General features: G+C 32.7%; 1 protein-coding gene across 20 annotated transcripts in view; it reads left to right on the top strand.

The window, feature by feature from the left end:
• Window positions 1-17,201, top strand: part of LOC129913228 (regulating synaptic membrane exocytosis protein 2) — a 202,312-nt gene that overhangs the window by 36,650 nt on the left and 148,461 nt on the right. For 19 of the 20 annotated variants that reach the window (XR_008772010.1, XR_008772009.1, XM_055991790.1 and 16 more), the window contains 3 exons: window positions 1,560-1,764; window positions 15,039-15,161; window positions 15,239-15,574. Coding sequence is in view for 18 of the 20 variants with exons in the window: in XM_055991790.1 (XP_055847765.1) it covers window positions 1,560-1,764; window positions 15,039-15,161; window positions 15,239-15,574 (664 nt within the window). In the remaining 2 variants the exon portion in view is untranslated. Of the gene's footprint in view, window positions 1-1,559; window positions 1,765-13,620; window positions 14,860-15,038; window positions 15,162-15,238; window positions 15,575-17,201 lie in introns of those variants that run through there. The other variant, XM_055991803.1, reaches the window with a different exon arrangement.

The raw sequence follows: 17,201 nt of genomic DNA on the forward strand, positions 1-17,201 counted from the left end.
ATTTAAAACAGAAGATGGTCAATAACAAACTAATAATATTTCCCTACTCTCTGGTTTCGATTAGAAATGAATAGTCTTTTTACGACCTGAGCTCCGGAGCAAAAATAGAACAAATATGCTCAATATGCTTCTGCCAAAAATGGTACTAAGGCCGTGTGTGAATTGCGTTAAATAGTTAACACCGTGTAAAATTTTTGACACTTTTGAGGTGAACAAAAAATTTCAGCTAGATGACTTATTGTTTCATATTTTTCTCTGCCTCTTTTCTGCCATGAAACTCCTTTTTAATAAAAAATAAACAAAACCATCTGGAAAAAAAATTGAACTCAAATTTAACCAGGTCCCAAGCCAAATAAATTTTTAACAGCTGAACATTTTTTATTCACCTCAGTAGTGTGAAAAATTTTACACGGTGTTAACTATATAACGCAATTCACACACGGCCTAAATCAATTGATGCATTTCTGAAAAAAATGGCAATACCGGTCGGTTTTCAGTTGTTTTGATTAACTCAAAAACCTAGCCTAACTTCAGAATGGTTTAAAGACACTTTTCATAGAAAATTTAATTTTTTATCAAAATTAATTAGTCAACAAATTTTCAAAATTTGCTTATATAAAATTTTAACAATCAGCCAAAAAGTCAAAAATAAATAAAAAAGCAGATTTTTGAAGTAAAAAAAAAAAATAATAAACTCATGCATAATAAAATGATTTAACCTCTTCTTTATTTGAATCATTTATTTTCAAAACATGATGAGTCCACTTTTTTTCAAAATTCGTTTTTTTGACTAAATTTGTACTCCAGGGATAAACACGTCTGTCTTCAAAATATGAAGTATCTACTCCAACTATATCAGATTTAACAGCTACGCGAAATATTTTTTTAGTATCAAAAACAGAATAAGTCCCGGACTTATCATCTTTTGAAAATAAACAACAGCTTCTTTTTGTGTAAATGCTATATTCGACTAATTTTCTATGAAAATCGTCTTTAAACCATTCTAGAGTTAGACTTGGTTTTCCAGTTAAATAAAATAAAACTAAAAACCGACCAATGTTGCCATTTTATTTTTTATAAGAAACTCAGCAATGGATTTAGAAGCATTTTTTGCTAAATACAAACTAATAATATCAAAAGAGTGTATTTAATATACTAATCAGTTGAAGCGAAATTCAACTAGAAAAAGGGAACTTAAATTCTTTTGCAGTTGTTTTGTAGTTTTACTGTGAAACTTTATTTCACTCTGCAGCGTCATACAGCAATTTTTTCCAGTATGAAGTTTTGGACTTTTCACTGACTATTTTTGTATTTACCATCAGAAACACCCTGTTTGTTATTCACTTTAACATCAAACTAAACTATAGCCTCGTTCATATAAACAAATACATACATATATCTTAAAAAAAATAAAGATGAGGCAAGGAAAATGTTCGTTAATTTGACGTTTTTTTAAAGTGACACTCATGTGTGTTGTTGTTGCTTTTAGTCTTTCCTAAACCATCATCATCTACTATTCCTTTCTATATTTTATGATGGGATTTTTTCCATTCATTTAGACGTAAACAAGATGAAGTTGTGACACTTGAGAATGCCATCCGTCAGAGGTCGGAACAGCAGAAGAAGGCTGGCGTTGAGCTAGATGCCACTTGTCACATATGCCTTAAGACGAAATTTGCCGACGGTGTTGGACATATTTGCCACTACTGTAATATAAGATGCTGTGCACGGTGTGGTGGAAAGGTGACGTTACGAAGTAACAAGGTGAGTAAGAGTTATAGCATTAATAGAATAGGTATTTATTTGTGGGCGAAGAAAATGTTAAATTTGCCTCAAACTACCCTAACGGATGCCTATTAACATACTGAAGAGGTGAAGTGAGCTTATGAGTTCAACTGTTATATTCATATGTATGCAAGCGTTGAGTTTAAAATTTCCTGATTTATGTCAATCTAATGGATATGACAGAAATACGAGCAATAATTTTTTTTAACGGGTTAGTAAAAGGGTGTATCCCTAAAGGACCTTATAGCTTTTCAATAAAAAAAATTTAACACAATAGCATTATTTAAATAACAGCTCCTAGATGCTTGATATTTTATAACATGATAGATAATAATAGAAGCGTAGATGAAGGCAAAGAATAATTTATTGTTCACAACTTAAAAGCTGTAAAGCATGACCCCAGACTTTAAAAATGCTACATAAAGCATAATTATCAATAACTCGTCATAAAAATCTGAAAACAAACTTTTTTTGAATCCTACAAAAGTAATAGTTCCCATACTTATTTCAGAGTGTAGACGAGGAGTAGCATGCTGATCAACAATTTAAATACAAAGAGGTGTTGATGGACATAATGTCAAAATAAACTAGGACATACATAAGTTTATAAAAAAGCTGTGGAGTTATGTCCCACTCAGGTGGAAAATAATTAAATTGTGGACTTATGAAATATATATGTTGCACCGTTACTATATTTGTGTGAAATCGTCCAAAAACGCATATATAAACAAGATGAGAACCACCGGATAAACTGTTAAAGACGTATTTATTAAAGACACTCACATGCATATCGACTAATTTCAGAAAACAAAAAAAGGAACCTGAAACAAGTCCGAGCTACCAATAAACAGAGAATTTTACTGGGGTGCTCCATACTTTTGTATCTGTTAGCTGTAGCTTTAGGTCAAATTCGTTTATCCTAATTTTTCTTCGACGTTTCGGTTGTGATTACAACCTTCTTCAGGAATTTATAATAAATATTCTTAGTCTAAAAAATAATAATTAAAAGAAAATAAAAATCTATACTTACAATGTTAAGCTTAAAAAAGTTTAAGATCTTTAAAATCTTTTATTTTATCTGGATTGTTTTTTTTTTGTTTTTGTAATATTTCAAAATTCAATTAATGAAGTCTTGATAAAGACGTTTCAATCAATCGAAATTTTAAAATAATGAAATCTAAATTTCATTTGGTAAGAAATTCAAAATTTTGAACTTCTAATCAAAAATGATCTTCAAAATTCAAGTCAAATATACCTAAATATTTAGCCTAAAACATTTCTATACACAAACTGACTATTAATATTGCTCAACCCTTCGCAATCAGATCTCCTATTAACCGTATTATCTGTATTTAAAATATTTAAAATATGTAACATTTCTAGTAGGGGAGAGTGGGGCTAAATGTAACAGGGGTAAGAATTAACAGCTAAAAAAAGCGATGTTCCTTTCATTATTAAGAAACGCGTAAAGGAGAAAAATGCTCAATTTTTGCATATCTACCGGCACATTTTCTTCAGATGAAGATTAGACGACAGGGTGAGAAGTTACACTAGTGGTGCCCAAAAAATGCATGTTTGTAACTTTTTTTTTTAATTTTATTTTTGGTCTACCTCTTTACCCGAAAAAGATAGAGTGCTAAGTGTTTTTTTGTTATATGCAACTGTGTTTTGGCTCAAATTGCGTGTATATGTTATGTCTACATCAGTTTCGCTTTTTTTTTAAATTGATTTTATGTGCCAAATTTCATGCTGGGGCTAGTTGTAACATTTTTCCGGGGCAAGTTGTACCATATAAAAACCTACCTATACTGAAAAATTGTTTACCTAATATAATTATCAACCCTGAATATGAATGCTTGTAATTGAATTTGTATTTATTTTGAAATTTGAAACACATTTTTGAACCACCACTTGAATTCATAAAGCTTTTAAAACAATTTATGAATTCGAATAATTTTTATTTAAGACTACTGTCAAATTTTCTCTGGAAATCTTGGATTTGCTCCACTTTTTACAAATTTGCACCAAAATTTTATGACTGAGGTTTGTTTTTATTGTTATTAATTAAAAATAAATAAATATAAACAAATAAAGGTATTTTTCTCTTATTTTTAGTTCTTGGTACAACCTACCCCGGTATGTGTTACACTTTGCCCCGTATGTGGGGTAAGTTGAAACAACACGATTTTTTTTTTGGAAGCTTTATTTTTCAACATTACCGTTATGTTTTGCTAAATTTTTATGATGGATCTTGGAGCTAAAACATGGGTCTTTAGTTTAAAAAAGGTCTGGTTGACCCACTTTCAAATTTGTAGGAGAACCATCGATTTTAGAAAAAAGTGTTACATTTGGCCCCACTCTCCCCTAACATAGGTTTGCTGTAGTGTTTTTCTGTCTGTATAATATCAACGTTATTGAAATCTGGTCTATGTCCTTCATCTATACAATGCAAAGCTAATGCTGTCTTATGTGAATGTCCGCTATTAATATCTGATCTATGACCAGCTAAACGATTTTTAAGTTTTTGCATAGACGTTCCTACATACACGGAAGGACAATTAGTTATTCCATCACCTAAGCATTTTATCTTATAGACAATATTTGATTTTTCATTTTTATTAAGTTCACCTTTTAAATTCGAAAACAATGAACTCCTTAGGATATTTACCGATTTGAAAGCTATACGAGCATTATCTTTATTTCTTATTGGAGCATTTAACATTCTATTGGAAAGATTTGGATTATATAAAATACTTTATGAACCAATGGATTGAAATATTGATTCAGTAATGTTTTTATTATATTTAAAGGAAATGAATTGGAAAGTAACGTATCCATAATTATTTTGTAGTAGCTTCGGATGATAAGAAACTACTTCTTTGAATTCTTAGATAGAACTGATTTAATTTTATTTTTTAAGCACTATTTATATCAAAAAGTTTGTTTACATTCGATAAACAAACTTTGCACAGAATCGGTGATTAATATAAAATTTGTTCTTAAAGTAAAATAATATTTGAAAATGATTTTAAAACTAAGTGAATTTTATGAATTTCATGAATCGCAACAGTACTCGCCCTCTAGTGACAACGATATCTGTCTGGAATATGGACACGTCTACCGCTTCTTGTAGTCTGAGTGGTTGGCATCTGAGGTGGAGTAGGTGTAAGATTTCTTTATTGGATTTAATGTTGATCATTTAAAAGAAATGCTGGTTTTAGGCGATCAATGGAGATGTTTTTCTGATGTCCTTTGATTTCTAGTGTGAAGTATTTGCTTGTTTTCGATTTCACTAGATATGGGCCATCATAAGGTTGTTGTAGTGGTTTTTTTACTGCATCGTTACGAACAAAAACATGACTTGAATGTTGAAGGTTCTTATCGATGAAAATTTTGGTTGAACCATGACGTTCAGGTTGAATAGGCTTAATATTTTGCATATTATCTCGAAATTTGTTGAGAAAATCATGGCTTGATGAAGAGTCAGTTGCAATTAACATATCGCCTGGGAGTCTCAATGTTGTTCCATAGACAAGTTCAGCTAAAGTTGCTTTAAAGTCTTCTTGTAGGGATGATCTTAGGCCGAGCAGAACAATTGGGAGTTTGGCAACCCAATAATCTGTTCCATGGCATTTGATTGCTGCCTTCAGAGTCCGGTGGAATCTTTCTATCATTCCATTTGCCTGGGGATGATAAGGCGATGAACGGTGTCTCTTGATGCCCAGAAGTTTTGACAGCTCATTGAAAAGAGAGGATTCAAACTGTCTTCCTTGGTCCGTCACGATTTCTTTAGGGATTCCAAACCTGGAAATCCATCCAGAAATGAGCCTCTTAGTCGCATGAGTAAACTTTTTAACTTGAACCATTCATCCTTAGACTTTAATTTGACGAAAATGGGTTTAAAAACATTGTTTCGAACCAGTGCTCCACAATCGTGTTAATCAACTGTTAATCAATGTTTTAAATAAATTATACATGTTGGATTTTTTGTACTTATAATTTTATAACTTGTAAATTTGTTCGTAATTATTTTGTTTTATATTGTGCATGTGGGAGGTTGTATTTTTTGTCTACTAACCACTAACATGCACTTATGATGAGCCTCTGATTGTAGTTAAAAGCTTGTTCTAAGCTTACTACATTAAAGAATCTGAAGTGAAAAAAAAGAAAAGCTGTTACCACTGTTTCGGCGGTGATGTCTGGTATAGGAATAACTTCTGGCCATCTTTTGAAACGATCAATACAGGTTAGGGCATACGAGTTTCCGTCTGAGTATGGTAAGGGTCCAATAAGATCAAGATTAACATGATGAAATCTTTCTTCGGGAGGTGAAAAATTTGCAATTGGAGATCGGATATGATGTTGAATCTTGCTTTTTTGGCAGCTTAGGCAAGTTTGAGACCATTTGCGACAATCCTTCTTCAAGTCAGGCCATATGTATCGTTCTTTTATCATCTGGGTAGTTTTCTTAACACTGGGATGTGACATGTTGTGGATAAACGTGCTTTGTCTGTTGAAATATCACAAAAGATTTGGTGATTTGTATCTGGTAGAGTGATTTGCTTAAACTGTAGAGATGAAGAAGTAGAGTTGAGGAGGTTCTTGAGTTCTTCATCGTTTTGTTGTTTATAAGTCACATCGTTGTAATCGATTGAGGATGGTGAAGAAATGGCGTTAAGTCTAGATAAAGCATCAGCGACTACGTTTTCTTTGCCGCTGATGTGAACTATATCAGTTGTAAACTGTCCGATGAAGTCCAAATGTCTGAGTTGACGAGGGCTTGATTTCTCTGGCTTTTGTTGAAAAGCGAAAGTAAGAGGTTTGTGGTCAGTGTAGAGAACGAACTTTTTTCCTTCCACCATATGCTGGAAATGCTTGATTGCCATGTAAGCACTTAGCAGCTCTCGGTCATAGGCACTATATTTGCTTTGTGTAGGTGAAAACTTTTTTGAGAAGAAGCCAAGAGGTTGCCAATGGTTAGAGACAAGCTGTTGAACAACTGCACCTGCAGCAGTATCGGATGCATCTGTCATGATTGACAATGGAGCGTCAGTATCTGGATGTGCTAGGAGAGTTGAGTTGGCTAGAGCTTCTTTACAGGCTTGGAAAGCATTTTCTAGTTCGCCCGTCCAATTGATAGGTGTGTTATCATTTTTCTTGTTGCCACATGGATATGCATGAAGTGGAGCTTGGATTTGAGCAGCATTTGGAATAAAACGTCTGTAGAAGTTAAGCATGCCCAAAAATCTTCGGAGCTCTTGGACTGTTGATGGCTTCTTGTATGACATGATGTTTTCAACTTTGGATGGCAATGGTTTGAGTCCTTCTTCAGTGACAAGATAACCCAAGAAGCTTACGGATGATGACTGGAAAGTGCATTTGGAAGGATTGATGGTAAGACCAAATTCGCGAAAACGTTGGAAAAGCTGTTTGAGATGTTTTTGATGCTCTTCGGATGAATTTGATGCGAAATCAAGGCCTCTGGTCACTTCATGAACAAATCGTTGAAAAGTTTGTGCAGCGTTGCACAGACCAAAAGTCATCACCATGAACTCGAACAGTCCAAAAGGAGTGATGATAGCTGTTTTTGGGATATCTTCTGGTTCCACAGGGATCTGATGGTAGGCACGAGTCAGATCTATGACGCTGAAGACTTTCTTACCCTTCAGATGATGAGCAAAATCTCCAATGGGAGGCATGGGATAGCGATCTGAGATGGTTATCGCATTGAGTCTTCTATAGTCGCCACATGGACGCCAGTCACCATTTTTTTTCTTGACCATGTGAAGAGGACTCGCCCAGCTGCTCTTTGATGGTCGACAAATCCCTTGGTTGATCATGAACTCAAATTCTTGTTTGTCTGTCTTTAGCTGTTCCGGAGATAGACGCCTTGCTTTAGAAAACACAGGAGGTCCTTTTGTTTGGATGTGGTGTGTCACATTGTGCTTGGTTTTAGCCAACAGATTCGTCTTGGTGATGTCTTGAAATTCATTCAATAAATCGTATATGAATGACGACGGATTTATTGTTTGGATGTTTGCGGCACTTGAAGATGTTGTTGCGCCAAAGCCATGTGTTTGAAGACTTGTTTTTCGATCAATTAGTTTCTTGTTTTTAACATCCACTAATAGATCGAAAAAGGACAGGAAATCGGAACCAATGATTGGCTCGGTGACTTGGGCAATGATGAAAGGCCAGGTGAAGTTTCTTCGAAGACCAAGGTTGAGGGACATCAAACGCTCTCCATAAGTTGGAATTTCAGTGCCATTTGCTGCATAGAGAACACGGTTCGATTGATTGTTCCGCTTTTCAATTCTTGATGGTGGAATGACGGAAATTGTGGCTCCAGTGCCAATGAGAAAACATTTATTTGAAGATTTCTCATTGTCATAAAGGCGACTTATGGTGTCTGCGGGCTGGCTAGTCGCTGATTGCTGTCCGCAAATTAGTTTCCCGTCTGAAACTGACAAGGTTCTTGGCACTTTCTTGCTTGTTTGCCAAATCGACGGTGGTAGTAGCACATTTTTTGATTTCTTGACTTCGATTTATTCCGGATAAAATTTTTGGAACGTGAAGAGCTTCGGCTTCAGGATACTTTAAGTTGCTCAATATCCTTTTGAAGAGAAGCAATCTGATTTTGTAACTCAGAAATTTCAGAAACGTTGGAGGGCTTAGAGACAGAAGCAACATCTGAATGTGAATAAACGTCAGAAATTGTATCTGCCATTTCTGCCAAAGTCTTGAGGTCTTGATTGGCACTACACGACAGGATGGACTGGGTGGTGTTCGGGAGCTGCTTCATCCATAAGGTTCTGAGGATGTCTTCAGAAATAGTGGATGACGCAAGCTCTCTCATCTTAGAAAGCAGCTGAGTTGGTCGTCTTCCATCGAGAGTTATACCACTGAGAAGGGTCTGGAGTCTTTTCTGCTCAGATTCTTGAAACGGTGCTAAAAGTCGAGTCTTCAGACCATTGTATTTTTCTGTAGCAGGAGGGCTGGTGACTACACCCAGAGAAAAAACGCATAGTAATTTTTAATCCGTTCTGCATTGAATCAATGGTGAAAAATATATTCTTTAATTTTCTAAAAATCGTCCTATGGTTAAGTTACAGTTTGTCACATCAATATTTATAAGTGAGATGGCACAGTGGTAAAGCACAAGCTTGTCAACCCAGGTATAGCAGGTTCGATCCCCAGCGGATGCCAGTTTTACTTTTTTTATTTTTTTTTAATGTGTGAACAACTTAGATTTAAAGTGTGCTACTTTGATTCAATCATTTTCCACTTTAGGCTAAAAATGTAGTGATTTTCCATTGATTCAAAGTGGTTTCGATTGATTTTACGTTGTTTTTTTGGCTCAGTGTACATCTCGAACCTCGGTCAGGACATCTGCTTCAAGGTTTCCAACAAGAGTGAAATACTTTGTGACATCAGATGTGATTGCACTGGTGTGGAACTGGGCTTTAAGCTGGAGGAACCACAGGTCAGGGCTCCGCTTCCAGAATGGTGGCACTTTGATGGAGACTCTGCCAATAACCTCTTCTTGGACCTTGTCTACGGTGTCAGGCATTGTGTTGGTGTCAACTGTCGTATGGGTTAATGATGGCACCTTACCGTTGGTCGGGGGATACCATCTTAACTGTGTGTGAATGTTTTGTGTGAGGCACCTTACCGTGGGTCGGGGGATACCTTGTAAATTGAGTGTGGTACCTTACCGTTGGTCGGGGGATACCTATTAGAGTGTTTACTCGGGGTCACCAATGTAGTAGCTTCGGATGATAAGAAACTACTTCTTTGAATTCTTAGATAGAACTGATTTAATATTATTTTTTAAGCACTATTTATATAAAAAAGTTTTTTTACATTCGATAAACAAACTTTGCACAGAATCGGTGATTAATATAAAATTTGTTCTTAAAGTAAAATAATATTTGAAAATGATTTTAAAACTAAGTGAATTTTATGAATTTCATGAATCGCCACAATTTGTATGTTTTTTTGACGAAAGACAATGTCACTGATATCTAAAACTCTATTAACAAAATTTTTTGCTGTATTGGCTGTTTAGAATTAAAATTAATAAGACGACCTGAAGATGTTGGTTTTTTGTACCAATCAAATATTAACCTCTAACTGCTTTAAACTCGTTTCATCCGAAAATTCAGTTTACAGTTGAGTTTGAAAATAATGGAAAACTTCCATATCTGGATGTGTTAGTAATAAGAAGAAATAATAGGTTTATATTTGATTGGTATAAAAAACCAACATCTTCAGGTCGTCTTATTAATTTTAATTCTAAACAGCCTAAACAAGTTATTATCAATACAGCAAAAAAATTTGTTAATAGATTTTTAGATATCAGTGACATTGTCTTTCGTCAAAAAAACATACAAATAATTATGGATACGTTACTTTCCAATTCATTTCCTTTAAATATAATAAAAACATTACTGAATCAATATTTCAATCCATTGGTTCAGAGAAATTCAGTAGCAAATGTTATTCCATTTTCATACAAAAGTATTGTATATATTCCAAATCTTTCCAATAGAATGTTAAATGCTCCAATAAGAAATAAAGTAGTTTCTTATCATCCGAAGCTACTACAAAATAATTATGGATATGTTACTTTCCAATTCATTTCCTTTAAATATAATAAAAACATTACTGAATCAATATTTCAATCCATTGGTTCATGCAAAAGTATTGTATATATTCCAAATCTTTCCAATAGAATGTTAAATGCTCCAATAAGAAATAAAGATAATGCTCGTATAGCTTTCAAATCGGTAAATATCCTAAGGAGTTCATTGTTTTCGAATTTAAAAGGTGAACTTAATAAAAATGAAAAATCAAATATTGTCTATAAGATAAAATGCTTAGGTGATGGAATAACTAATTGTCCTTCCGTGTATGTAGGAACGTCTATGCAAAAACTTAAAAATCGTTTAGCTGGTCATAGATCAGATATTAATAGCGGACATTCACATAAGACAGCATTAGCTTTGCATTGTATAGATGAAGGACATAGACCAGATTTCAATAACGTTGATATTATACAGACAGAAAAACACTACAGCAAACCTATGTTACTAGAAATGTTACATATTTTAAATATTTTAAATACAGATAATACGGTTAATAGGAGATCTGATTGCGAAGGGTTGAGCAATATTAATAGTCAGTTTGTGTATAGAAATGTTTTAGGCTAAATATTTAGGTATATTTGACTTGAATTTTGAAGATCATTTTTGATTAGAAGTTCAAAATTTTGAATTTCTTACCAAATGTGAAATTTAGATTTCATTATTTTAAAATTTCGATTGATTGAAACGTCTTTATCAATACTTCATTAATTGAATTTTGAAATATTACAAAAACAAAAAAAAAAACAATCCAGATAAAATAAAAGATTTTAAAGATCTTAAACTTTTTTAAGCTTAACATTGTAAGTATAGATTTTTATTTTCTTTTTAATTATTATTTTTTAGGCTAAGAATATTTATTATAAATTCCTGAAGAAGGTTGTAATCACAACCGAAACGTCGAAGAAAAATTAGGATAAACGAATTTGACCTAAAGCCCACATAGGAGTTAATATTATAACCTATGTTTTTGTAATTCCATTTTGTCATGATTGTTCTCAGAAAATACTCGATTTTTCTGTTTATCTAATAAATGATGGATCACAGTGCATTCTCTTTCAAAAAACAGATGAGAGTAGATATTGGTTCAACGGATAACGTACTTTTATCAAAAGTTAAAAAATTCTTCATAAAATTAATGTTCCAATCATAAATGTAAATTTGTTGTTTTCTTGTGGTTCTCTAAAATTACTTCATTACGCATACCTATTATGTTTAATGACCACTTAATTCCAGTGCCTTGTAGGATTTAATAAAAAGAAGAAATCCATTGCCTTGGCCAGTATAAAAAAAATCACTTACAACAAATAAACCAAAAGGCCAAAGTGTATGTTTAAACCACAAAATGTTTTATCTGGCCACTTGCCATCACAGCTACAGCACCACCACCCACTACTTCTTTTATCATTATCATCGTTGTTGGCTTGCAGTGTCTTAACTCATCTCTTTTTGGTGACAAGAAAATTGAAAATTGTGAATTCTCAAAGGACAATAGTTTTTCGCTTTGACTAACGACTTCAGTTTTTCTGGCGACATTTTTTGTGGCTCTGGAATGTATGTCGTTGTTCCTACTGATTCACCTGCTAAATATTTCAAGCGCGGTTTCAAGGAGGTGCAACTTGTACCTAAATGAAAAAAAAGTATGTAAATCATTTTTAAAAATTTCAGTATTTTGAAAAAAAAAAATCAAATTTAAAATTTTTCTATGTACGAGTACCTATATGAAATATGGAAATGGCAGTTTAAAAAAAATGTTGTGTTTATTATATTGCTAAAAGTTATATATTGCTAAAAGTCGTGTTTCAAGAAACACTTGCGTTATCTTGTAATGACAAGGGTTTCCAGGTGTGCAAAAAATTATATAGGCACCAGAGAAAATTTAATTCAAAAACTGCTCTATTCTGGGTTTTAAAAAAATAACAACTAGGGTATACAATAGGTATTAGAAAATTGTTGAAAAACACAAGGGGTCGAATTACGGCACACGATTACGATCATACGTTAACGTTTTGCCTCTATTTTCTGTCTCTATTTAATTATTAGAAAACAATAGGAACACATAGAAACCATTCGTTAACGAACGTGCCCCTGGTTAAAAAAGCTGAGCTGTGAGTTTGATCGGGAATTTTAGTATTGAAAAGCTAGAAAATATAACAAAAAATCTGTGCTAAGACTATTAATCATTCTATTAGAGGGATTATTATCCTATTTTCTAGACATACATATCTATAAATATGAGACATTTTGGATAGTTTTCCTATCAATTTTTAAAAAAGCTTCACAATTATTAGTTTTTAATGTTGCCAACTATGTTTTAAGGCAATTTTCTGAACGGAAATTTAAGTAAATTTACCAAATTATTATCAAATTTCGAAATTTACTTGAGAGTTTTACAGATCGCATGGGGCAGACACCAAATTTCACTTTACTTTAATAAATAAATAATATTAATTTGGTATAACCGATAATGCACTTTTTACTCATTTTTCACACAAATAGAAAGATATAATTCTGTTATACCATAATTCTGTAATTAAAAACAATCAGCTGTCATGTTTGCAAAAAAAACTTTAATAAATTTTAAAATTACCTAAACTGGAAGGATTTTTTTTTTTTGACAGTTGACCAATCAGAGACCGAGGAAATACCTAAATATATTTAGTCCCTAACGATTCTGAACCTGCCCAATGATTAAAAAACTTCAAATTATATTTAATATTTAATTATATACATATTAGACAGATTCAAAAAAAAAATTTTTTTTTTGTTTAAAGCATTACCGAAAATATTGTTGGAAATGACGAAAAAAAATACTGTAAAAGTTTCAGCCCTTAATGTTAACATTTAGTACCGCCGCATCGCAAATTTCTATTTCCCATACGATTTGTATGGGAAAGGTTGTGTATTTGTGTTTAGTATTTTTTATCTTTTTAATGGTTTATCAAAAAGGCTAGATTTAATCATTTTCTTGTATAAAATTGAACGCTCTATAAAATTGCATTTATATAATTAAAAAAAAAACGGACCCCAAAAATTAATTAAAATAATTTTTAGTTGAAAAAATGAATAATTCGAATTTATTGAAGAAATCTAATATGATAGTATATATAAAAGGATCTGTGAAACAAAAACACAACATATAATACAAATATTCGAAAATTTAGCCAAATTTTTTGAAAAACATAATAATTTCGTTAAAAAATCGGAAAAAAATGATAAAAAATTACTTTTTATATTTTAAAGTTGAATAACTTCGAAACGCGGGGGTAAATCAAAAAAATTAATAAGAGCTTTTTTGTAGAACTTTATAAAAGAAAATGATTTTGTCAAGCCTTTTGGATGAACCATTAAAAAGATAAAAAATTCTAAACACAAATACACAATCTTTCCCATACAAATCGTATGGGAAATAGAAATTTGCGTTGCGGCGGTACAAAATGTTAACATTAAGCGCTGAAACTTTTACAGTATTTTTTTTTTCGTCATTTCCAACAATATTTTCGGTAATGCTTTGAACAAAAAAAAAATTTGGGGCGGTGACTGTGGGACACCCTGTATTTTTCCTGAACTGCCAGAATGTATATTTTACTATTGTATTGCTTTCTTTTATGTTCAATAAAAAAGCCATATCCAAAGTATATTTAATTTAAATAAAAATTTTATTTTTAAAACAAAATATTTTTTTTTTTAATGCGGAAAATGATTTGTTATTCGCAATGCATATTTAGTTTTTTAGTTTCAAACGTATTATTTGGTAACTGATATTTTTACAACCCCGAACTCATCACCTTCTCACAAAAAAAGGTGACTGTAATCTGAAAACGCATTTTCGACAATGTTGCATTCGATAACTGATTTCAAAAACTCGACTATTTTACTATGGGCCAGTTTTTCAATAGTCAGATAAACCTCAGATAAAGCTTATTCCTAGGAATAAAAGTTTTTTTTTATATTGACATTTATTCTTCTGGTAGTCTAACTGATGCCCACTTTTTACGAGTCGATTTTAGCCGCACGATATGTCGGTCGACTAGGATTTTTCTAAGAAGATGTCACTTTAGTCGAAAAGCTTCGCCACACGGCAAAAATCGACTCGTGAAAAGTCCCCATGACGATTGAAAAATCAGGACTAAGGCAAATTAAAAAAAAAAAACAGTTTGTATCTACTTTCTTTTTAAAGTAACAATCAAGATATCGCTTGTAAAGCAAAATCAAAACAAAAAATTAATATGTTTTCAAAATAGAAAAACTGAAATTAGTTGCATATAATTGAAGAAATTGACTTTTACATATAATCAACATCCCTCGCCTCAAAGAACTTCGTTGGATCCGTGCATGAAATTCCATAAAGCCATATCTTTCCTATGCCTCGGGTCAAATTGGGAGGGTATGAGTAACAGCAAACAGTTTTTTGGCAGCAGAAACGCAAGTGAATATACAGAGCATACATAAATGTAGAAATGGACATTTTTTATTTTTCCCTCTTCTCCATTTAATTGGACAAAAAAAAATCAATTTTCTCATTGGAATCTCTTTTTCATTGGAAAATAATGTTTTCGTTTTTATTTTCTCAATTTTGTGCTGTTTGGTCTTTGTGACATATTGCAGGTCATTTGGGTCTGTATATTGTGCCGCAAAAAGCAGGAGCTTCTGTCAAAGACAGGACAGTGGATTAATAAGACGCCAAATCAAGATGGTTTCATACGGAGGATCGAACCAGATGGCAGCAGTGTAAGTTAAAATAATAAATTTAAAAATTTAAACTTGGACATCTTTGTTCACCAAATACTTTTTTATGGATATATTAGGCTATTGTCGAACCTCATGATTCGACAGATAAACGTCCCAAATTGGAACGGACACGAAGTGCTGCTGAAAAGGAAAATCTTCCAATGCAACGGACAGGTAGTGTTCTCCGACGACAGTATTCACAGCAAGAGACTACAGGCAATCGAAGGATGTCTCAATCGGATAGTGGAGTTGATGTTGTGAGTCCAGGTCATAGACGAATGCAGGCGCAGAACCAACAACAGATGTATCAGCAACAACAACAACATCAACAATACTCTGGTGGAGTTGATCAGCGTGCTGGACCTCAGAGAGAGAGTAGCATATATCCTGAAGATGACCCAAAGTTCTATCAGGTAATTGAGTTAGAATTTATATGTTATACAGGGTGTCCCAAAAGTAATGGATCAAACGAAATATGCTGATAAGCCAACTTTAGGGCTCTCAGAATTTGGTAACTTGTTCATCTCAAATCCTTACGGTTTTCAATTTAATGCAGCTTTTGTAAAATTTCGAAAAATCCCGACTTTGCAACAGTATTTTGCTTCCTCCGCTCATAATTGATTTTTGGTTTTTACAATTCTTTCACTAAAACATTGCCTAATAATAATAATAATACGCCATTTTCTGCAAATTAATTAAAAGTTCCATATTTTATAAAAACTCAATTTCTTACTTTTATTTCAGAGGAACACGCTGAAAAAAAATTGTATGGTGTGGTATAGGTTTATTATTTTAAAAAACTTGCCGTGTTTTCAAAAATGTATCAAAGTTTGCAAAGTTGAAGTTGGAACTAAAGATAACAAAACAGGGCTTTTCAGAGAAAAATAACAAAGAAAAATAAACACATTTTCTCGATTGTTGTTTGTTTATTTCTTTTTGAATAAAAGCCTCGATTTTTGTTTTTTATTTTGCTCTGAAAACCTCTGTTTTTTTGCATTCAAATTGCAATAGTCTAAGAGCCGGCAGCATATTTTGGCAGCTTTGGTATAACCGAAATTCGAGTGTGTACATATCTAAATATGCACCCCAGTATGTCAACGCAAAAAGTCTGGCAGCTTTCCCTTGCCAGACGCATCCAAAGTGCAGTAAAAAATCAACTTTTGGCGTTTTGGTATAACCGAATAAATGATACACCAAAAAATCATAAAAAATCCCCTGATTTCAAAAATTTGGGTACCAGAAGTTTTTTTAAACTTTCCCTCCGCCAGACCGCTTTAAAGCATTTTGAAGTGCATTTTTCTAATAAAAAACCCAATAACTTATTTTCTGTTAGGTATAACCGTATGATGGTAACAAATTAATATTCTATGTATATTCAAGGTCTAGAAAATATAAGTTTAAGCCAGCTATTTTTCAGCCTTCCCTCTTCCAGACGCCCTTAAAGATTTCCCAATCAGGTTTTTCCATACAAAACCACCTAGTTTCTGTTTTTTTCTTTTAAAAATTGAAATAATATTTTTTTTGTTAAGAGTAACCGTATGATGGCCAAATATTAACATTCTATGCTTTTTCCTGATTTAGAATATGTAAGTTTAAGTCAGTTTTTTTTCAGCCTCCCCACTGCCAGACGCCCTCAAAGGTATCTCAATAGTACGAGAAAGTTAGATTTTAAGGGGTCTGGGAAAAAATTCCGAAATGCATTTTGACTTCAAAGCTCGAAAGAGCATCAAGACACGAGTCTAAAACCACATTTTGTACAGTCGCACCAAGAATCATATGGCCGCCGCGGCCGTTTTGTTTTTTTTTTATAAAAATTATAGTTTTCCACATAAGTCGCGTATTTTTGAACTTACAGAAAAGTATGACAAACTTGAAGATAATTTAATTTTTTACTATATATGTTAAGTAACATTTTTCGATTATCCCTTTGGTTTAAAAGTTAGGGTTTTTTTTTTTTGAAACACGTCAAAGTGTGATTTTCTTATTTTTTTCATATCTCTTACTTGAGGGTATTTTTAAAATTAGTGCGCGTATTAAAAG

This window comes from Episyrphus balteatus, chromosome 3, assembly GCF_945859705.1.
Source record: "Episyrphus balteatus chromosome 3, idEpiBalt1.1, whole genome shotgun sequence".
Classification (NCBI taxonomy): Eukaryota; Metazoa; Arthropoda; class Insecta; order Diptera; family Syrphidae; genus Episyrphus; species Episyrphus balteatus.